The sequence below is a fragment of the Asterias amurensis genome, chromosome 19, assembly GCF_032118995.1.
Source record: "Asterias amurensis chromosome 19, ASM3211899v1".
NCBI classification, from domain to species: Eukaryota; Metazoa; Echinodermata; class Asteroidea; order Forcipulatida; family Asteriidae; genus Asterias; species Asterias amurensis.
The window spans coordinates 8,438,971-8,463,301 of NC_092666.1; the positions used below are offsets into that span (position 1 = coordinate 8,438,971).

At 37.8% G+C, this 24,331-nt stretch overlaps 2 protein-coding genes across 2 annotated transcripts in view; both read right to left on the minus strand.

Annotated features, from left to right (window-relative positions):
• Window positions 1-1,454: 1,454 nt before the first annotated feature.
• On the minus strand, window positions 1,455-12,069 carry LOC139951723 (uncharacterized). Its single transcript, XM_071950773.1, has 5 exons — window positions 12,014-12,069; window positions 4,823-4,969; window positions 3,720-3,970; window positions 2,666-2,893; window positions 1,455-2,077 (listed from the first exon to the last, which is right to left on the minus strand). The coding sequence occupies exons 3-5, from the start codon at window positions 3,779-3,781 to the stop codon at window positions 1,927-1,929; spliced, it is 441 nt and encodes a 146-aa protein (XP_071806874.1). The 5' UTR covers window positions 3,782-3,970; window positions 4,823-4,969; window positions 12,014-12,069; the 3' UTR covers window positions 1,455-1,926.
• A 4,448-nt stretch (window positions 12,070-16,517) lies between these two features.
• The window catches only part of LOC139951455 (DNA-directed RNA polymerases I, II, and III subunit RPABC3-like), a 49,881-nt gene continuing 42,067 nt past the window's right edge, over window positions 16,518-24,331 (minus strand). Inside the window, exon 4 of the mRNA XM_071950361.1 lies at window positions 16,518-18,797. Coding sequence (XP_071806462.1) covers window positions 18,680-18,797 — 118 coding nt within the window. The 3' untranslated portion in view covers window positions 16,518-18,679. The remainder of the gene's footprint in view (window positions 18,798-24,331) is intronic.

Here is a 24,331-nt window from a genome sequence, read left to right on the forward strand (position 1 = left end):
TGTTTTGTTTTATTCAGCAGGTGGACTCTCCTTGTACATTATGACAAGTCAGCAGTCTACCAAGCATGGTATTCAAACTCAGAACCATGCACGAAAACTTGATGATAAGAAAACTTACATGAGGGACTAATCACGATTTTGTTGTCCCCAGTAAACAAGACACTCCAAAAAGATAAGCTTGAAAATGTTGTTCAGATGGCGCAGGAGTTACACTTTTTTTACATTTTTTATGGTTATGATACGCTATGATATGCTATGTCGTGTTCAACGTGACCATATGGGGGTATGTTGAATAGAATATATAATGTTTGGTTCAACACATCATATCACCAGAGAAATATCTTAAAGCGTGAACCTGTAAAAGTTATAACTCTTGAAGAACCAAGAAGTGTGACAAAGTGCTTTGTCTCTTAAGATGTTTGTTATCCTCCTCAGGATGTTTGATAGATTGTTCCCTATTTATGTACACTGTGCAAGTTCCACAAACGTTAGGCCTCATGAGAGTGTGGTCAAATTTTTTTCTCTTAAAGGAACGTAACAGAATTGGTAAGAAATAAAAATCGTGAAGATCACAGATTTATTTTTAACTTATACGGTCTAATGAGCATGATGGTAGAAAACATCCCTTGAAATATTTCTGTCTGAAATTTCATATTTTGATGAGAAATAATAAATCTAATTTCGCGTTTGGAGTTTATCGCTCAATGAGCAATTTATTCATTTTCGTTTTGGCATTGATGCAATGCAAAATTTGTAATTGGTTTTTCACTATTCTCTCGCGGCCCAGATTGCGGATCGATCTCAAACTTCAACAGGTTTGTCAGTTTATGTATATGATGGATTAAATAAAGTGCTTACACTTCCAGCAAATTCTTTGCTAGCAAAACCAATTCTGTAATACGTTCCTTTAAAAAAAATGCTCCATTGGAACCAGAGTTTTCTAAATACTTGAACATGCGTGAGATTTTATACCGAGTCTAACTTTCCATTCCAACCACAAAGATTGTCAAACTGATCATTGGGGCCAGTCATATCAACATAAACAGGGTCTAACAATGGTGGCAATGGATTCTAAATTTAACCGACGACATTTAAGGAAGTGAGAGTGGTGGCAAGTTCTTGAATGGCAGCTGCAGGCAGGGTCTTTGACAAATACAAAAGCTCTCCAGTGCCTTTAAAAGAATATTTGTTTTAATGCCATTGGACACTTTCGGTTAACAGTTTTGTCCAAGGCCTAGTGTACCACAACTTATATATAAAATAACAAACCTGTGAATATTTTAGGCTCAATCGGTCATCGGAGTCGGGAGAAAGTAACGGGAAAACCCACCCTTTGTTTCCCCACGTTTCGCGTGTCATGACATGTGTTAATAATAAATCCGTAATTCTCGCTGTCGAGAATTGATATTGTTTGAATGTTTTCTCAAAAAGTAAAGCATTTCATGGAATAATATTTCAAGGTAAGTCTTTCACCATTACCTTCTGTAAACCCTGTAAATTATTTTTTAAATCTGTGAACTTTAATTTTTTTTACACCGAAAAGTGTATAATGGCTTTAAAGGCAGTGGACACTATTGGTAATTACTCAAAATAATTAATAAAACCTTACTTGGTAACAAGTAATGGGGAGCTGCTGATGGTGTAAAACATTGTGAGAAACAGCTCCCTCTCAAGTAGCGTAGTTTTCGAGAGAGTAATTTTCCACGAAATTGATTTCGAGACCTCAGATTACAGGGTGTTTTTTCTTTCATTTTTATCTCGCAACTTCAATGACCAACTGAGCTCAAATTTTCACAGATTTGTTATTTTATGCATAAGTTGAGAAACACTAAGTGAGGCGACTGGTCTTTGACAATTACTAATAGTGTCCACTGTCTTTAAATGATCACGCCAACAAGTTTGTAGCCTATAGTTATTGAACAAACCTCACTGATCTACAGTTTTAACTAGTTGAAGCAGACCAGACTCAGCTCGGCACGATGACAAACGGCTGATAGTGATAGAGAACCTTCTTGGATTTCTCACAGCAATTGTAGATCCACTTTGAACGCACAAACGCCAGGATGATCTGAAATGCCTGAGAAATATCGATCGAAAACATAAAAAAATAGAATATCAATGAACAGGGCATGAAATTATGGCTCTGCAAACCGTGAGCATAGAGTCGGCACTTACAGAAGCAGTTTTTGTTGTACAATGTTCCCCTGATCTGGTAAGAGACAGTACTGTGATACATATGTAAGGTGTCTTTTTGTGTAATTCTGGCTCATTTATCTTGGGGGTTTTGTTTCGAAAGTGCATTTTAATGTTTTCTGCTCGTTATCGTATTATTTATACATTATACAGAGACCAGATTTAAGTTTTTTACTGAAAGTGTCTTTTTAATCAACATTGATGAAATAAATAAAACATATAATAATAAAATTGACCTTTCCCAACTCAAAATATTTTGTTAAAGGCAAATCACACGTATATGTACCCTTCAAATGCTACAATAAGTCTTGTCAGTTGTCTCCTCTCTTCTGCTTTTAACTTCCCATAAAATGATCCCACCAACCTCCCACCAGGATCCCAAAAAATTCTCCAGCAATTCGGCCAGGAAACCTGATAGATTTTTCAATAGGGCTTTACCAACTCAAACTTTGTAATGGCAAATTACACGTACCCTTCAAATGCTACGATAAGTCTTGTCAACTGCCACCTCTCATCTGCTTCAAACTTCCCATCGAGGAACAACACCTTCCCTTCAAAGAAGTCAGGCAGGTCAGGTACAACAGCAGGCAACGGTGGAGAGATTGGAGGGTCTGGTGTCTCCCTGTCGGGTTCCTCATCAATAGAACTATCATAGGGATCTGTAGAACTTGGCTTCACTTTGACTTTGTTTTCTTGTGACCTGGTAATAAAAATAGTCAAACCAAATAGGAAATTGTATTAGTTCTGCTTGCCAACACAAGTCAAAGCCAATGTTTTTTATGTCTACACACATTGAATGGAGATTGCATCATACTCAGAGAGACCAAGTCAGAGTGTGGGTTCAAATCCACGTCATGACTCGTGTCCTTGAGCAAGACACTTTGAGGGAAGGTATATACGTATGATAATCACTCTTAAAAATGAATGGCAACACAAACGATGTCCGAAGCCTACAACAGCGTTTGATAGTACGTGTATAAAGCATTTTAGAAACATTTCATGTAATAAGATAACAACTACGAAAATTTTCGTACTGCGACGTTTTTTTAACCATGTGAGGATACTCTCGACATATTAATGTCACTTCATGGGATATATTCATTCATACCCAAAACAGTTATTTAAGACTGGAACACATTATCACCACAGACATCTAATCCATCACGAACAATTATAACCCACCTCTTAAGCACCTATTAAAATGATTAGGATGAATCGTGTATACCTCTGGAAGTGAGAAACTTTATGTTGAGAGTGCTCTCACATTGTCAAAAATACGGCGCCTTGTAATTTTCATTTTCTTATAACACCAGGTTTAGTAAATGGCTGAATACAAAATTAACAATGTACTTTTCAAAGTTAAAGACGACGTAAAAGTGCAACCCTCTATAATTAAAGACACTTTGAACTTACCGACTCTGTTGCTTATTTTTATGCAAGTGATTTTATGACTGCAGGGCAATACAATCCGGATTTTCTTTTTATTTATAATTACAAAGGCCAAAAGTGTTTAAAAGAAGTCCAACCTGATCAGCCATTGATGAGGCAGCAACTTATTCCTTGTTATCCTCATCAACAGGTCGGGCATCTTTGGGTGTGTCTACATTAGGCATGGCAGTTTCAGGCGTGGCAGTTTTAGGCATTGCTTTATTAGGTGTGGCTTTCTTGCATGATGCTCTACTCCTCTTGCTTGGTTCCCTGTCTTCTTCATCCTCTGTTTCACCCTTTTCCTCATGGCTTGAGCTGTCATCTCTTGTGGGAACCATATACCTGCAAACTGTGATTCGGACAGAAAATTAAAAATTTAAGATTCTGTAACATTTAAACATAACTACTGCCTTTGTTCAGGGTTATTTTACATGCACAGCCAATCCTGGTACATGAGGGTTAAGCCGGTTCATACTTCCTGCTATTAAGAATGCAAAGCAAATTTTGATGTCACAAATTCGCAACGAATAGTTTGCAACAGTTGAGCTGTGCCCGCAACTCCTGCGAAACATTCCCTGCAAAAACAGCCAAACGTCAAAATTTGCTTCCCAATCGCATTCTCAGGGAATATGAATTTTAGCTTCACAGCTTTTAAAATAATATCCCATCTGTACGACAACACTAGTGCCAGGACTGGTACTCAACCCCACCCTCTGCTGATCAAAAACACTAGAACTCGAATCCAGAGTTCGAAACAGCTCGAAAACGAGGACCATACATGTACTGGTTGAGTCAAAAAGAAGTTGACCAAGATTTCTGATTTAAGGCCAAATAACAAAAAATACCAGTTGATCGTCCCCGCCTGCATCCTTGTTTGGGGCCGCATCCTTTTTTTAAATACTTTTTTAAATTTTTAATAACAAACAGATATAAAATAAGTTTGCGATGGGTTCTAACTGAAGAAATGGTGGCCTGTTTGATTTGAATGACTAAGCGGCCATCCTGAAAAAAAAGAGTAAATATTAAATAGTAAGGCCCTCATCCTCCTCTTTTTTGAAAAATCCGTACGATCAACTGGTATTTTCTTTTTAAAGAAATATCAATTTCTTTCATCCTTTTTTTCTAATTAGCAGGAGAGAGTGTTTGTTTTGACTCTATATATCTTTGAGGAGTTTTTTACAACATGTAGCAAGATTATTACCTTATAAGGCTGAGAGCAGACAACTTTGGCTCGATCCCATTTCTTGTCTAAGACAGGTTTGGAGAGTCTCTCAGGACCAAGCATGCGGACACGGTTTGTGTTGATTCCATTCTTGCAATCCATGAATGACGATGTAACCAGTACCACCTAAAACAAATCAGAAAGTGAAAAAAAAATGAATAGTACAAAGAATGGGGGTCATCTTAATAATATTACAAATAAAAAGGGTCCCCTCCTATATATTTTTTTAGAAACCCAGGCGCTAAACATAATTATTTTTTTACTCAGCCTGATACAAAAGCACAATAGGCCAAGTGTCCTTTTGACCACCTGTTCCTAGACCACCACTGGAGGGCAATGATTATTGACCACCATGAGTGGTCAGATGAGATGCATGGAGGCACCAACAGACTGAGGGGGGGGGAGTGCAAAAGATTAAGGTTGGCTAGAGGGCAATGATTATTGACCACCATGAGTGGTCAGATGAGATGCATGGAGGCACCAACAGACTGAGGGGGGGGGAGTGCAAAAGATTAAGGTTGGCTAGAGGGCAATGATTATTGACCACCATGAGTGGTCAGATGAGATGCATGGAGGCACCAACAGACTGAGGGGGGGGGAGTGCAAAAGATTAAGGTTGGCTAGAACTTTCCCACCGGGATACTAACTAAAAAATAGGCCAATGATTCCTTACAATTTACCCACAATCTCAAAAACTACAGCACATAAAATAAACAAGTAAAATTTAAAGGAAGCTTTCTACCATCAATAACTTCAAACCATAAGTAAGTTTAAAGGGAATGAAATTGTCAAAGACCAGTCATCTCACTAACTTGGTGTATCCAACATAATTAAGCATAAAATAACAAAATTTTAATAAATAATAATAAAATTTGAGCTAAATTGGCCATCAAAGTTGAGAGAAAATCATGAGAGAAAAAAACACCCTTGTTGAATGAATTTATGTGCTTTCAGATAGGAATAAAAGACTTCTGGTTTAGTGAGAAATTACCTCTTTCTCAAAATCTATGCTGCTTCAGAGGGAGCCATTTCTCACAATGTTTTATACTATCAACAGCTCTCCAACGCTCGTTACCAAGTTTTTAAGCTATTTGTTTATAGTTATTACCAAATGTGTACCTTCCCTTTCATGCAAATCTGTGGACATTGTGTTTTGTGTCCTACAAACAGTCTGAACATCAACAATAAATTGCTACACATTGTATCCAGTTTTAAGGACTCTCAAACCCACGATTTGTTGTGAATATTTCTGGAAATAAGAGTATTTGTAACTCAAGGCAAACAAAACCATTGGGCTGGGCCCTAAATAGACTATGAAGAAGCATCACAGGTCATCCAAATGTAACAGGCTTGAAACTCAAGTCTGGAAACATCATGATGAAGAGGCTTGAAACTCAAGTCTGGAAACATCATGATGAAGAGGCTTGAAACTCAAGTCTGGAAACATCATGATGAAGATGTGATGTACATCTAACAACTGAAACCACCCACACAGCCAGCCCTATTAAACTAATTATCTCTTCAAAACTTTGCCTCCTTGCATAACTATGAAAAAGACCCACAGGATGAACTGCATTCCTGGGCCATGACTTAGCTCAATACATGAAACAACTATAAATACAAAGGAATATGCAAATGAGACCACTTGTGACTTCTCAAGTTCCAATAAACAATGACCTGTACAGCTGGACCTGATTGGGGGTCAGGGGTGGAAGGGGGGGGGGGGTTGGCAAGAGGAATTCCTCCATGGTAAATTCCTCCATGGTAGGACTAACTATGGCATGAAAATTCAAGGAAAGCTTAAGAATTGGTAAGAAACAAAAATCGTGATGATCACAGATTAACATAAAATTTTACACGGTCTAATGATGATAGTAGAAAAATCCCATGAAATATTTTTGTCTGAAATTTCATATTTGATGAGAAATAAAGAATCTAATTTCGGGTTTGGAGTTTATCGCTCAGTGAGCGTTTTATTCATTTTTGTTTTGGCATTGATGCAATGCAAAATTTGTAACCGTATTTCACTATTCTCTTGTGACCAAGATGGTCGATCTCTAACTTCAACAGGTTTGTCAGTTAAGGCATGGTGGATTACAAAGAGTGCTTACATTGTCAACAACTTTTTTTGCCAGCAAAACCAATTCTGTAATGTTCTTTTAAGAGAATAATAGTGTAAATTCTATAATAGAAGAGTTTGCGGTAACACCATGTAATAATCTCTAAATGAGTTGGGGTGGTTCTGAAAAGAACCGTTGGTTTAACTCGACGTTTCGATCAGTATGCTCTGATAGTCTTCTGATCGTCTTCTGATCGTCTTCTGGAGTGTACATAAGTTCTCGTATGTATGAGTAAGCAATGGTTAGCAAAATAGGAGGTTCACCTCTCAGTTAAATGTTAAAATCAAAGGGAACTATAATATAGAAAACAGAACCATACATTTCTGTCTGTCACACATACACACACGAAAGTTACTAAGATTCTTAAACATTACCACGTATGCATTTTTTACTACAAAAATCACAATAAACACGACGGGAATGGAGGTAGAGTTAGACTCGGCTGACTTAAACAAAACAATTGTGTAGGTAATTAGGCCTATCACATTTAGACCAGAAAGTTATACTATTTAGTATTAGTCTGAGCTTTTTTTTTCGAAAGAAAAAATGAACTTCTTTAAAAACTTCAGCGACATTCAAGATGCCACAAGTACAATTTTACAGATCGATGAGTAAGAAGTTGCTAAGTACAGTTTCAGGACCACACCTTAGAATAGTCCACCATCACATCTTGAAAATAAAATCTAAAAATGAATGCAAGAAAAAAAGTAACACTGACAGTTCACAGCAAAATACAGTCGACAAACAAAGACAAGCAATATAACAAACAAGCTTACCAAATCCATCATCAGCAACTAGGCCGATGCTTTTAAAACATCAGTGACTACTTTCATGAACCAAACTTGGAGATACATGTATATCAATTGGCTTTGGAGGCTTTTAAAATAGAGGACATTTTAGAGGTACATGTACAGCACAATGCAAGTGGCCAGACTTGCACTGCACCATGGAGCATGGAGCAGCTCCATGCACCGTCAGCTCCATGCACCATCAACTGACCATGGCGGTACAATGTAGAAGAACTCTGCACCGACTGCTAGTGGCCACAGTCCTGCCACCTGGACACTATCTGAAGTAATAGCACACCAGGGAGTTCAGATGGAGGTCTACAATTTAAAGAGTTTACTGCTTATTACCATAAATTCCTGAGCAAAATACCACATGGGCTACTAGGCTGGTGAGAAATCTCAGAAGAGATTTTAAAGGAGCAATACTTTTAAAGGATGAACTACAATGCTGCATAGCATGGTCTGCAATATGAATTTGACATGGTATTTAGATTACAATATTACCTTTGTTCACAAAAAGGTCCAGTGCTATACATTCCATGGCATTTCTGGCAAAAGTCTAGGCCTACATATTCAGCTTACACAGTTTGAAGATTGATAGTAGAAGGGTTCCCCTAAAATATTACTTGCGGAGGTGCTGCAGGCCTTGTTCATGAGAAATTAGTACAACAATTGGGGGGGGGGGGGGTCACGAAAATACGGTTTACATCATAAATATTTTTCCGTCTATGTGAGACAAACAAACACAAGAATAATTTTTTCTCGCAACTTGTTTTACCCATTTTCCAAAAACTACACAGTGAACGATTTCCCCTGTATCGCATCGCAATTTGCGATGCAATTTGGATGATTTGCTATGCAATTTTAAAAAGTGCTTCGCAAATTTTGCGATCCAATTTGCGATGCATATTTTGCAACATTTATGCTTGATACAAAAATATAGATTTTTTATTTAAAGCCATTCATATTTAATCAATTTTCCCGCAAGAAAAACGATGCTAAATTAATAAGAAATCACCGCCGCCGACGACTAACATTTTCTTCCGTGATGTTGAATACTTTTACCCAGTGCTCTGGCAGTAGGGCAAAATCGACCAATGAAAACATTCGTTACGCGCTATATGGAGGCTGATTTTGGTGTGTTTATTTTATAATAAACCAAGTCTGAAATTGTGGGATAAAGAACAAATCAATTCCATGGTGATTGCGTCCTTAACTAGTTGACACTGGATGTCGTGTTTAGCACACAGATTCGTGCCGGAAGAGATGTCACTTCTTTTATTCTCCTTTTTTTCACAACGAAAACAATTAAAGTAACAAGCTAGGCCCTATGTATGACATCATTTTACTTAAATTTCGCCCTAAGACCTTAACCCGTTGCGCAAATATACATATCGGCAATTTAAGCATTTTTTAAAATTTGCTATGCAAAATTTATGGACTGCTATGCAAACTTTTGAGTTTGCTATACAAAAAAAAAATTTGCATAGCAGTTTTGCTATGCACAAATTTTGGACGAAATCGTTCCCTGCTACATGTATCAGCACCTCAGCAAGTAATATTTTAAGGGAAGCTTTCTACTATCACTATCTTCAAACCTTGTAAGTTTTTAGAAAATCTGTCGACATTGGGTTTTTGTGTCCTATAAAGCACAAAAAGTAACCAGACCCTTTTACACAATGTCAAGAGATTTACATTAAACAAACAAATTATTCTTGAGACAAAATTATTTTTGTGACTTTTTTTACTAACAAACTACAACAGCTAAGCAAGACAAATTTTAAGGGAAGCTTTCTACATGTGCTATCATTATATTCAATCCGTGTAAGTTTTCAGAAAATCTGTTGACATTGTGTTTTTCCACAGGATTATACAGGTCGAAGGGAATTGTATTTTGTCATTGTCCAAATAAACTCAACATTTTAGAGACTGGACACCTTAGTCATACGAAGTTGTGTGCTTTCACTTTAGATACTTAATTTCAGGACCTCAAAAACTACTTCTGAGGTCTCTAATTCAAAATATTCAAATTTGTTAGTGGAAAATTACTTCTTTATCAAAAACTTGGTTACTTCAGTCAGAGGGAGCCGTTTCTCACAATGTTTTATACTATTAACAGCTCTCATTGCTGGTTAACAAGTCAGTTTTAATGCTAACAACTATTTTGAGTAATTACCAAGAGTGTCCATTGTTTGTAAGTAGGCCTAACAAGCTGAACAAGTTCTGAGTGTACCCCATTTCTGCAGAATTTCTTTTCTAAAAAACAATCAGACAGAGCAATTTCAACCAAATATAATTTTGCACTGCAGGAAGTACTGCTGTCGATATCACCAACTTAGGATTTAATCTTTTGACCTAGGACGAGTTGAACTCCATATCCGGAAGACCCATAGAACCATTGAACCCCTTTTAACTTAGGGCAGGTTACTTGTCTCATGAGCATGCTTGTCTTACCTGGAGATAGGATAAATCCTAGCATTTTACTGGCTGCAGGCACTGTGTGGCCCTTTTGTACATGTAAGCAAGTGATAAAAAGGTATAAACCAACAACCAACCAAGCAGGTGGTGCACAGATGTGATGGGATATTGTGCAACAACATCCAAGCCCTGAAGCCTTCCACTTATTGTATAATCTGGGCTAGTCTTGGTTGCCAAGACCATTGGTGTTGCGGTCACACACAACCAATGTTCTGATTGGTTGTGTGTGACTGCGCAACACCAATGGTCTTGGAACCAAGACTAGCACAGGGCTACCCTACATCTTTAAAAAAGACTCTGCTGGCTAGGGTTGGAATGTCAGGCCACATTAAAAATTTTTTGCATTATAAAAGTCGTTCTTGTTGGTCTTTTAACAAGCAGTTTGCAACAGCTTCAAAATTGTCTTGTGTAACTTCTACACTTCATGATTCATTGCAGTGGTAAATTACACATTTTGAAACTACATTTAAATGCAGATTTATAGATATCTGGACACAAACAGAAAAGTTTCAGCATGTTGAGAGTCAGTTTTTAATATTTTTTATTAATTAGATTTTAGGGACCATTGCACCAATTTGTATGGATAATGGGGATTATTAAAAAATAGAAGATGTTAAGAAACTGGTGATCCAAAAAATAAAAGCTAGAGTAGAGTGATAATCTCTTTGACATCTATAACAAAAAAGTTGATCAGTTTACAAACATTTCATAAAACTCTGTCCAACTTGACAAAAATGAAAAAGGTAAAACCTTTTGAAGAAGGCTTCTTTCCTCGAGAAAGTATCGATCTGTTTGACGAGTTCTATGGCCTGGAAGTTCATCTTTGAAAGGGCAACGTCATTTTCATTTTGAAAAACGGCACTCTAGTTAAAAAATCTTAAAAGTCAATGGGAAACTTTTGAAGGGGCACCAAGGCCAAGACAAAGGGCAACTGACTCCACGACCTCTGTGTAATTCATGGCCTGCCCTATTCAAGAATCAGAATCAGTTGAGGCAGTTGATTCTACGTATTCTGAATCAGTTTGCCCTATTTTTACAACTTAAGTGTCGCAAACCCATACTACTATTCACAAAACTGCAGTCTCTCAAAAAAGACAAATTTTACAGCAGTTTGCTAGCATGGACTTCGTGCCCTTTCTCCAGTGAATGCTGTTTTTAACAGCAGTGCAAAACCCCAGCAAAAAAAAAAATAAAACAAAACATTGACACAAATAAGTTCTAACAGCAACTCCCTCCTCCAAGTTTCATTTCTCACAAAAAACAACTTGCGCACAGTTCCCAACATTTTGTTGAAGATCTTTAAAAAGCATAAACTAAACTTCCAACAGTTCAACAGCAGCTGGTACAATTTAAAAAAAAAAATTCCGTATGGCGCCACAATTTTTTCATTCGATATGAAATAATATATAGTATCTAATTTACCTCAATGAGATACCGCTTTCTGTAAAAAAGGGTGAAAAAGTGGTGGCGCCATACGGAAAGTTATCCCAATTTTACCCGAGTGCACAATGCCTTCAACTCAAATTGTTTTGCAAAAATGTTTGTTTCATCATGAAGGAAGGAATATTTCTTCTCCTGAAAAAAAAAAAAATAAATGAATCGAGTTTCTTTGGCACATTCTTTTTTGTTTGTTGTTTCACGTGTTATAAAAAAAGCAATGTGGTAAGTAAGTAGTTAAATCATATTATGTGGTGGTAAATTAAAGTTGATATTATACAAATGACTATGATGAGTGAATGTGGATTATGGAAGGGTAAAAACACAACCAATTTTAAATTCCTCACCGTGCTCTCTGCATGCATGTCTCCCTGCAGCACAGTGCTCAGAGCCAGGGTATAACTTTCTTCAGCCCGTGCTTCACGTCACCCCCAGCCAGAGATGAGTCGTGGTTCGGCATCCCGTGTTGTCAGTGATCACTGTCAGAACAATTTGGCACACGCATAGAGGAGTTTCCTTCCTCAATGGCCCGATCATCCTCACCACACTACACCCGCTGAGGTTCTTATGACCTTGCTTGGCTACGACGAAAAACTAGCTACATTTTGTGACATGTGTGTACAGTCATTTGACCAGTTCGGGATCATTGACCAGTTCGGGATCACTTCAACTTTGCAATAACCAAATAATTATATCATTTCTCATTATTACCAATTTTTGTTGATAAATGTGAAGATTAACATCCATTAAACCAACAGACCCAAAATAAGGTGCCAAACATCATCAGCAAATAAATTATGGCCGTTTTCCTGAAGGTTGTCTGCGAAATTTGTCATTTTTGTTGTTGAAAATGTTGGTTGAAAAACACTGTTAAAACTTCTTACCTTTAGAATTGGAGTGCCGGGGCAAAAAATATTTATGTAAAATGATAAGAATGTGTAAAAAAACATTCCTGTAAATACTGTGCAGTCATCTTGCTTTTTTGAGGAGACAAAGTTATCAAAATCTTCTTTGGGGGGGCAACTTACCCTTGACCAGTTCGGGATCACTTAACATCTCATTGCGTCAAATGGTGCTGCACTAACTTACTAAGTCTGGTAAAATCATACTACTGCAATAGAAAGTTTATTTAGTTGATTTTGAGAAACATTACTTCAACAAATTCTTGTAGATTTTTTATTTTGTGAGAAAATTAAGCTTGGAGGGGTCAATAATGCTTTTTAGGTTCGCTTCACTTTTTCATTTGCCTTTGCTGTTGTTTTGTGGTTTTGTCGCTGGGTTTTTGCGCTGCTATTGAAGACACTTGCATGACATTCACTAAAGAAAGGAAGTCCAAGTCCATGCCAACACACCTCTGATGTGTCGTGTCCTTGAGAGACAGTTTTATGAATGGGAGTATGGGTTTACAATAAAGGGCACTCTACTGATTCAGAATAGATTCAACTGATCCTGAACTGGTCAAACAGGTGACGATACTTTTCCCAAAGCCTCTTCAAAAGAACTAATCTTTTTTTGTCAGTGAATACTTGGTGAGATTTATGACATGTTTAGGTAAACTGATAAACTTTTTTGTTTAAGATATCAAAGAGATTGCAACAAAAAAACATGTGAATTCAAGAAGTGATCCAGAACTGGTCAAACGACTGTACTACTTATCTGGCATCATGTGTCACCGTATGTCACGTCTCGAGTCTTCGCATAATGTTATGTTTTTTGGAATTGGTGTGCAGTTGAAGTTTAGGGCGCCACCTCTTGACACCAAAACGCGGCGTCAAAAGGGGGCGGGAGGCGATTTTTTTTCTCGTACCACCACACGCGGGCCACACTCAAGCGTTCTGAATTGTTGTCAGTTGTTGATGCATTTATAAGTCATTGTAGCAGAAAAGTAGAAAATTTCAAAAATTCATATAAACATCCAGATCTAGGCCTATGCGATACCTCATAAAAAAAAAAAAAAACATTGAAGTCAATTCAAAACAATATTTCAGGTATTAGGCTTTAAGCTATATCGGAGTCGTCCATTTGCTGACTTTCGAGGGGATAATTTAAAGCCATAGTGACCTTTTCTTTTGTTTGTTATCAACGGAAGGGTACGTATGACTGAGCGCACCGCCCCCCCCCCTACACCACACTAGGTTTTGCAGAATTCTCTACGCAATAATGAGTGGGTGCCGCGCGAAGCATCCCGCTATTTTTTATTAGGCCCGTTTTACGGCAGCTGGCCTACACTTGCAACTAAAACAATATAATACTAGTCACTTCTGATCGGCATGTTTTATAGAAATAATTTTGATCGAACTTTTAAGATAGGCATGCTCTTCAAAATTTAACATAGTTCTCTGAAGACGAGCAGAGTATACTGTTCAAAACGTCGAGACCCAACCGGCTCTCCTCAGAGCCAACACTCACCCTAAGAGATGTACACATGGCTGTACCGGCAAGTTTACTATTCGTATTTATAGTTTCTTCTTCTCCACATCATGCAAATGCTTCAAGCAATACTTAGGCTCTTTTGTTATTAATTTGCCAACTCTGGCTTGGCGGCCAGAGCACCATACCCACGAAAAACAGAAAGCTTCCATATTAGACAATTTCAGATACACGTCCAAAGCCACACATACCCCAAAGCCAGCGTGGCGGGGAGGAGGATTTTTTCGCTTGAATTTTGTTAATGTATACAAATTGAAGTCTCCTTGATGTACATAATTGTAAAACTTGCAACAGGTGTTGTTTGAAGCATGGATATTTTCTTATCAATAATAAGCTTGTGGTGGTGTGAAATAAAAACAATTATAATATCATATTTTTAAACAGTAAGGGAGCATTTTATTTCCCCCATTATAGTCAGTCGTACTCAATAAAAACTCATTTTCCCCGCATGAGACTAAATTTAAAAAGTCACAGAGGGCAGCAGACTGTTAATTTACTCCCCAAACCACACTATAATGTGGAACTGGGGAAAATTACTGTCTAATAATAATTTCAAAATATTGTTACGCCAATAAAATGAGCTCTACCAGGGCCCACTGTTCATAAAGCCTGCAAGGTAAAAACAAAATTGCTGAGCACAAAACTTATTTGCTTTAATAGCAAAAAAAAGGTTACCAGCCAGAATACATACAGTTACCATTGCTGCGACTCCGGGTACCATGCTATCATTTCTTGCTTAGCCAAGAAATTTCTGAAATTGGGCCCCATGCTGTTTCCTTCGGGATCGGAAGACGGGGGGGGGGGGGGGGGGGGGGTGCAGAGATTTAAGAGAATTTGCCCCACCCCCACTTCTAAAAATTGTTGTAATTGGATACTTTGGGGCATTATGGATAAAAATAGTCATAATAAACACGGAGATAAAAATAGCTCAAGAAAAAATCCCCCACCAACCGCCCTCTTTCTTGATCCTTTCTTTCCCACTTCCATAATCACATTTTTTTTTTTTTTTTATGAACCAAGCACCCAGATTTACGTGGGCATCGAAACCCATTTCTTTGTTTGTTATTGTCAACTATCCACTAGATAAAGGAAGCGACTGTAAACAAGATCAGACGAGAAGCCAGTGTGACCTTTCCGCCCCGGGTTTGGTCGTGGGCGAGCGGGAATTGCTTTGTGCAGTGCGCCGTCTTTAGGCTCCTTTCAACCCATTGATAAAATTGAATTGCGGCACGCTACGTATACATGAACACGTAGTTCTTACGGGTGTGTGGGTTGCTTAGTACCAAGAGAGACTTGTTATTTTAGCTCAAATCAATTGACGCATAATTCGATCGGTCATTATTATTGTTGGCCAAAAACATTCATTGCAGTTTTGGAACAAAACAAAACAATAACAATTTGGAGGTGTGAATGCGGGGTTAGCCATCATCATTCCCTTTCAAAAAAAAAAAATGAACTTACTTTCTTGGAAAAAGTTGGAAATGAAACACCTGAAGGTATATAGAAGGTAAAAACGAATGTCATAATGATTGATCAGTCATTGCAATAATACTGTGAATCTTCAATAATAATTATTGTGTTGTTTGTTCATTTTAGATAAGCCCGTTGGCGAATACAGAGCCATGTTAAATAGGACCTCCGGGACAAAGGCAGCTTTAGCTGAGTGACGGGGACAATAATTGTTTAGTTTGTTTTGTTTGTTCCTTAATTAAAACGTTTCCAAGGAATGTGTAGGTTAATCCCGCCCTCGTTCAACAACACCCCTCCCCCATTAGCCACCCACTATTAAACAATCAACCATATTTATAAAATGACTGATTTTAAGATTGGACGAAATTAATAGCCACATTTTTGTTAAAGTATTTATTGAATGAGTTCACAATTAACGCAGGTTTGCGAGGGGTGGGGAGAGGTCTGGCCGCAGAACTTTGAAGGGATGGCAAGTTATTTTTCACGCATAACTGACTATAAACTTTTGGTTTATATAAGTTGTGAGACGCGAAGTGTGGGCCTTGGACAATACCGTTTACCGAAAGTGTCCAATGGCTTTAAACCAACTGATCTATCTCGCCATTATGTTATGGTCTGCCTAGTCAATATCTTTGTTCAGGGGTGCCAGTCAGAAGCTTGTGGCTGATTTCATTTCATTTCATGTTATTTGCCAGCGGCCTTTTATGTTATATGATTAATCAAGTGTCATGCTCATGCCTGGAATTTCATCTGATAACCTGTGGAAAGGGCACTTCCACTGGAAAAACTTAAAGTCAATGGTGAACTTTTGAAGGGGCACCAAGGCCAAGACAAAGGGCACAGGAAGGCATGGCTTCCGTCGCCCCGAGTAATTCCATGCCTAAATGCTGAAACGTAAATGTCTTTAAATAAATACAGTCACAAAGAAAACACAGAGAGAAACTGGAAATATCTATTACATACTCAAGTTTTATTTACAACTCCGACTTGAAAAAGAATTGACTGAAACAAAGAACAGTATACAATTAAAAAACATTCTCAAAGAAATTTAGTTATCACGATCTTTAGAGATGACATTCTAAGTCATTTCATGCCCTTGGGTCAGAGGTCATTAGAGAGAGAGAGAGAGAGAGAGAGAGAGAGAGGGGAGGGGGAGGTGTAAAATCCATTGAGTTTTGACCCACATCCAGGGGTGAAAGTCATTACTAACGAAAAAGTCTGAAACTTGAATACAAATTCAAAGGTATGTTGAAATTATGCCATTATGGGAGGGGGTCCTCAAAAGTAGTTCTCACTGTTCAACCTCAACCATGTTGGAAACTTTGGACGGCCCCGATCCCGAGAGCTAAGTCACAACGTCAATTACTGTGGTAATATTAACATTTTTAAATTACATTTTCAAAGTGAAATCCATCCTAAGTATGATACCTACTAACCCATCCCAACCTCTATCCCCTTTCCCCGCCCACTTATCTAAAGATCTATTTACACTGTGCTATATAAGGATAATGTACAACATTGGTTTTTCTATTCTTTTTTTCCATCAACCGAGCTATCCAGCACCACTAAAAAAAGCAAAAAAAAGCAGAGCAATTGAAATGTGTCCAAATGGTTTACTTGAGAAGTACTGAAATTAACAAAAAGACCAATGCTGCACTTTTCCTTACAAAGACACAACTTTCTTCAAGACACTGAGAGACTTTGAGACGCAATGTCACAGCAGACAGGCCTTCAGGATAAACTTTACAGGTATGATATTAAGTCCTTAGAAAAATGTAGGAACAATTTGTCAAGTACAAGCGCTAACCTCCAAAAATACACCAGTGTAAGGTTTAGAAGACTTTTTTTAGGCTATTTAATAACACTTTTTCAGATTTGTGCAAAGGGCAAACAAAAATGGAAATCAGACCAAAGTTGGAAGAAAACTATGCTTGATGTAAAGGCAGTGGACACTATTGGTAATTACTCAAAATAATTATTAGCATAAAACCTTACTTGGTAACGAGGAGCTGTTGGTATGGGGAGCTGTTGATAAAATAAAACATTGTGAGAAACAGCTCCCTCTGAAGAACCGTAGTTTTCGAGAAAGAAGTAATTTTCCGGGAATTTGATTTCGAGACCTCAGAATTTGATTTTGGGGTCCTGAAATCAAGCATCTGAAGACACACAACTTCATGTGAGTGACCATGGTGTGACAAGGGTGTTTATTCCTTCATTAGTATCTTGCAACTTCGACGACCAATCGAGCTCAAATTTTCACAGGTTTGTTATTTTATGCATATGTTGAGATACACCAAGTGAGAAGACTGGTCTTTGACAATTACCAATAGTGTCCAGAGACTTTAATAGACCCTTTCCATGAAATATGCTAATTACATTCAGGCATGCGTACACACACTATTGGGCGGAAAACGCCAGGGAGAGGTGCACTATGCAGACGCACAAATGCATCTGCGTCACGCCCTCCTCATCCCCGTACAAAAAAGGCACAATGCTCCTTCATTTTTCCCAACCAAAGTGTTCGTGCCAATGCGTGGCGTGCAATTTACATATTTCATGGGAAGGGTCTATAGACCTTATCGCAAATCTTCGGTAAGCGTGCTGTAGGCATTGAATGAAGTACATGCTGGTCTAGCTAGCGCTCAAGTTTGATCACTAGCTAGAACAGCATGCACCTCACTCAACAGTTACCACTTGCACAATGGGTGCGTTCGTTTAGCTTCCCTGGGTCGACCCCGGTGTGTGGCGTTTTCTTTTTCCAGGACGAACGTGTGCAGATAGTTACACACGTTCGTCCTGGCAAAAAAAAACGCCACACACCGGGGTCGACCCAGGGAAGCTAAACGAACGCACCCAATGGGTATTTGCAAAAAGGTATATTGCCCAGTAAAGGCTGAGTCACACTGCAGCGATAACGAAAACGATAACGATCACGACTTATTAACGATCACGACTATTGGTTGAATTACTCCCTGCAGATTACGCCCACACTTATTCAAGCAGAGGGCGTGCATTTTTATTATTCTCGTTTTCGTTTTCGGGGCCTGTGTGACCGAGCCTTAAGTCTGCTGCCCTCAATCGTCCCAAAAGTCTCCAAAGTGACCTAGAAGATTCTAGAAGGCCAACTTCTTCATCAGGAGGTAAACGTGCATGTCTTGCTCCACGCCATGGAGATTATTAGCATCACCCTGCAGTCTCATCAGCAGACCTCCATAAGATATGTAGGCTGATCTAATACACAGAAAGAAAAACAGAAAGAAGGAAACTTGTTAATTATCAGAGTAGGATTTTCTCCTGAAGACGAGCAGAGTATACTGTTCAAAAACTACTGGCTCTTTACACTCCCTCAAAAGAGATTTTATAGCGGTTGTACCTGGTAGTTCACTATTTAATTTATAGATCGTTCTTATTATTCACACCATGCAAAGCTACAAACATCAGTTAGGATTTGAATCTTTACAAGGAGGGAGTGTAATTAAGTGAGGTTTGTGGTCAGGGCCCAATTTCATAGAGCTGCTAAGCACGAAAATTTGCTTAGCATGACATTTCTTCCTTGATAAAAACAGGATTACCAACCGAATTTCCATTTTGTTATTTTTCCTAGTTACTGGTATTCAGCTGTTGTATGCTTATCTTGAAAATCACGTAGAAATTTGGTTGGGAAATCCTGTTTTTATCAAGGCAAACATTTCATGCTAAGTAAATTTTTGTGCTTAGCAGCTCTATGAAATTGGACCCAGGAGTCAAGAGAAAATACTGAGCAACAATACACAACTGCCATCATGTTAACACCTTGTTCTTAAATTTGGTTGCAACTATGAAAATCTGCTGTTGCTTTTTTTAATTTTAGTTTTTAGAGAATTTCTTTTGGTTTTAATATGTATTCCTTTCAAAAGGAAATATTACTCTAGGATGAACTTCAGTAGGCTTTCAGAGTATTTTTTTCTTCTTCATCTTTACAAATCCTGTATACTTTTTGCAACACAAAACACAATGTCCACAGATTTACAGTAAACTTGAAGATAATGAAAGGTAAAAAGCTTAAGTAAAAAGCTTACCTTAAAATATCACTAGCTGAGGTGCTGTAGTTTTTGAGAAATGAGTAAAACAATGGCACGAAAATACATGCTATGTTAAGTTTCGCCTTCAGAGACGAAAATTATTTTCGTGACTTGATTTACTCCTTTCTCAAAAACCACAGCACCTTTTAAGGGAAGCTATCTAATATTATTATTTTCAAACTGTGTGAGTTCCTTACTCTATGGTTTAATGTAAATCTGTACACATTATGTTTTGAGTCCTACAAAAAGTACCCAGACCCTTTACAAAAAACAAACTGCCATGCACTTGCTAGAATGAGGTACCAGCCTAGCAATGTCATTAGTCATCCTTAAAGGAACAGGTTGCCTTGGATCGGTCGAGTTGGTCTTTGAAAAGCGTTTGTAACCGTTCGTTACAAAATGCATATGGTTAGAAAGATATTTTGAAAGTAAAATAATGATCCACAGTAAAAGGAAAACCACGCAATTTCGAGGCAAATTTGTGTGGATCATTGTATTCTACTTTTAAATCATCTTTCTAACCATATGCATTTTATAACAAACGGTTACAAACGTTTTTCAAAGACCAACTCGACCGATCCAAGGCAACATGTTTCTTTAGTTTGCATGCTTAATGCATTCAGGAATGAGCTGACCACTCAGAACTAGTATGGCATGTACATTAGAGATGTACATGTACATGTAAAGCACAGTAACTTTAAGCAGGACAATAACCCAAGTGGACAAGTTGGTACATGTCAGATAATGCTTCACTAATGACATGGATACGGCAGGGTCATGCAGAGTTCGAGTAGACATACAGGTATGACATAAATCAAGGGAAATGTAACTACAAATATGTACAGTTTATTTTCCCCGACTTCAAATCAAATTCATGAAAAGTATTAGGAAACTGATTGTAGATAAAAAAGTTAATGGCCTGACGTTTCGACGTATTTTTCAAGGAAAATATGTACAGTTTATTTTCCTTGACTTCAAATCAAATTCACAAAAAGTATTAGGAAACTGATTGTAGAAAAAAGGTTAATGGCCTGACGTTTCGATCCTTAATAGCAGAGTCTTTCTCGAAGGCTAAAAGTCATGAGATAAGTGAGTGAATGAAGGGACAAAACACGTGGCAACTGCCAACACGTGTAGGCCTACATACAATACTTTTATGGTAGAAAGGATTTATTTGTTACCTTTTTTTCCAGTTTAACTCAAGTGAAACAAGTTGATACTTGCCCACTTGTGGTCCACCGAACTAAGGTACAAAAAAAAAAACCTCCACTAAAAAAGAAAAGAATTCCATAGACACCATGGGTCATGAGGGACATAGTTGGTCGTTGGATACAGCCTGGTGGAGTACGATTGGCTTAGGTCAAACAATAGATAACAATGAGACAAACAGATTGCTGACTACCATGATTCAATGATGCTGGGGTCAAGCATCAATACACCAAGTATTAATACACGTGTGTTGAACATTGAACCATGGATCCATGGTACTTCACTAAATGTATGAACGAACGGTGTTTATATCACCGGTAATCCTAAGTCAGCCATGTGAGTAACTATCCATGAAAAAAAGAGGAAAAGAGAAAACCGGGCAAGAAATAAGATGAAAAGAAACTACTCCTATACTTTTGTACACAGAAAGTGAAGGGGGGGGGGGAAAAAAAGGAAAATCAAAACCCCAAAAGAGGAAATCAGCTGAAAAGAGGAAGTCTCACATGCTGAACCTTTGTCTTACTCCAAAACATGGAGCTACATATGTCAAGGAAAGGTGGAATTATAAAGTTTATTAATACAACATGGACTTTATATTGTGGACTTTTGACTGGTTGCTTTTTGCGGTGTATCAATTCTTTCCTTAAAAACTCTCAATAAAAAGCAATGTTCTAAGAAGAGAGAACTGCCCACCTCAAAATGGAAAACTAGAGCCTACATTTGTAGGTAGGACACAGGGTTGCATCATTGTAGAAAGTTTGGGAGTTGAGGAAAATCTCTTTGAAAGCAAACCCTGTTCAATATTTTATATGATAAAGCAAGTGTCAATGCTCAGGCCAGTAATTTCTTCTTTTAACTTGTTGAAAAGGCACTTCCACACTTCTTTAAAGGCAGTGGACACTATTGGTAATTGTCAAAGACTAGCCTTCACAGTTGGTGTATCTCAACATATGCATAAAATAACAAACCTTTGAAAATTTGAGCTCAATCGGTCATCAAAGTTGCGAGATAATGAAAGAAGAAAACACCCTTGTCACACGAAGTTGTGTGTGTTAAGATGGTTGATTTCGAGACCTCAAGTTCTAAACTTAAGGTCTCAAAATCAAATTCGTGGAAAATAACTTCTTTCTCCAAAACTATGGCACTTCAGGGGGAGCTGTTTCTCACAATGTTTTATACCACCATCCTCTCCCCAATACCGTTACCAACACAGGTTTTATGCTAATAACTATTTTGAGTAATTACCAATAGTATCCACTGCATTTAAGTCAATGGTAAACTTTAGAAGGGGCACCAAGGCCAAGATCAGGGGCACCGGAGGGCATGGCTTCCGTGGCCCTGAGTAATTCAATAAATATTTTTTGTGTTTGATATTAATCAGCTCCCGACTGACTCATCGGACTGTTACTTGAATCAGAAACAAACACCCTAAACAACCCAAGCCACCCAAAACAAACATCAACATGGCAACAACAAAACCAGTCAAAGTCACAGGGCGGAAAATTTCAATGAGTGCTACATGTATGAGGCCATTTCTTCTGTTGCCCTGGTCGTTGCCTTGGCACCCTTTCAAACATTCCCAGATTTACAATCTAAGAATAGAATATATAAGTAGGATTTGAAACTTTGCATGGTGGAAATACGATATTGTAAGGTTTACGGTAACACCATGTAATGATAATCTCTACATGAGATGGTTCTTTTCTGAAGACTGACAAAAATGTTGTAGTTGTTCAAATGATTAAAGCCATTGGACCCTTTCGGTACAGAAAAAAAAAAAAAAAAGTTCACAGATTTACAAATAATTTACAGGGTTTACAGAAGGTAATGGTGAAAGACTTCTCTTGAAATATTAGTCCATGAAATGCTTTACTTTTTGAGAAAACGGTAAAACAATAAAAATTCTCGTTAACGAGAATTACGGATTTGTTATAAACACATGTCATGACACGGCGAAACGCGCGAAAACAGGAGTGGGTTTTCCCGTTATTTTCTCCCGACTCCGATGTCCGATTGAGCCTAAATTTCCACAGGATTGTTATTTTATATATAAGTTGTGATACACGAAGTGTGGGACTTGGACAATACTGTTTACCGAAAGTGTATAATGGCTTTAAGTGCAAGTTTATATTGTACATTGTAAGAAACATTGGACAGCAACTTTCTTTGCACACTTGGAGTACAATCACACTGAAATACTTCTCTGAAATCAAATTTATAAAAACTAAAACTGAATAGTATTAAAACTATTGTTTAACATCTTTCCCATCAGAACCAGTCATGATTCAATCTGTAAATACAGCTATCTACATGTAAGTACAAAGCTTAAAAACATGATCAAAAGAGTAGGCCTACATGCACAAGTGTTGTTCAGGAAGCTCTCCTATTCTTTTGTTAAAGTCCAAACTGTGACACCTTTGTTGTGTAACAAAAGCCTCATTACTGCATTATGCCACTTTTCTCAAGTGGGTATTCCCCAAGTTGGTATTGCATTTTATGATGAATTGCACAATAGCTGAGGGTGGTTAACCCACTGAGTAAATAACTCAACTGACAACAGTTTTATTCAGCAAGGCTTTTATCCTGATGCCTTTACTTAACTTGACCTTGGACATTGAGTAATGGGGGTACCTTTGAACACCAGAATCAAAACGGGACTCCAATTTGGAAAATTATTTCAATTTGGAAACAAAACAAAAACTGTCTTCACTCTCAGTCACCACTCCCCATCAGGAAGAAAAGACACGGAAAAATTTTAAGCAAGTTTATTGACACTAAGCAGAAATGACTAACTTAAGTGTGCAGGGCTTAGAACTCTTAAAAAGAGAAAAATAAACAGAAACTTAATTGCCGCTAAAAACACAAATGACTGCCCTAATAATAAGTAAGAGTAAATATACCTGGCTTATCTTAACAAGGGAAAACTAAACAGTAACCTGAAAAAAATACTAAGCAAATTAATTGCCACTTGAAGCAGGAGTGACTGCCCGAAGGCTGATAGAAAACCATTTTGCTGATTTATCAGAGAGCATACAAAATCAGAATCAGACAAGTAAGAATGGATGTACACGTATCATGCTTGCTTGAACAGATAAAATCAATCAATCAATTGGAGGGAATTTATATAGCGCCAAAATCGACCAAAGTTAATAAAACTAACACAAAACTTAGAGGACAAAATTGCTAAGCAATTTCACTGCCACTTAGCGTGACAAACCCAATCTGTGCAATAGGCCGCTCGTTATTCGAGAGAGACACAAACAAGATTCCGAAGCTGACTCATTCTCAGTAGTGACTACATCTGCTTTAGTCATCGTAGCTTGATTTGAATACACGTCATATTACAGAGTCACAGACACAGTGCTTTATCATGCTGAGGTACAGTATACAGCAAGGGAAATTAATGTTCAAAGCTTCTAGAACATTCACAAAATAAAATCTTGGTATACTGAAGAGCACCCTTATGAGAAAATTGTAAATTTCTACTGGAGCATT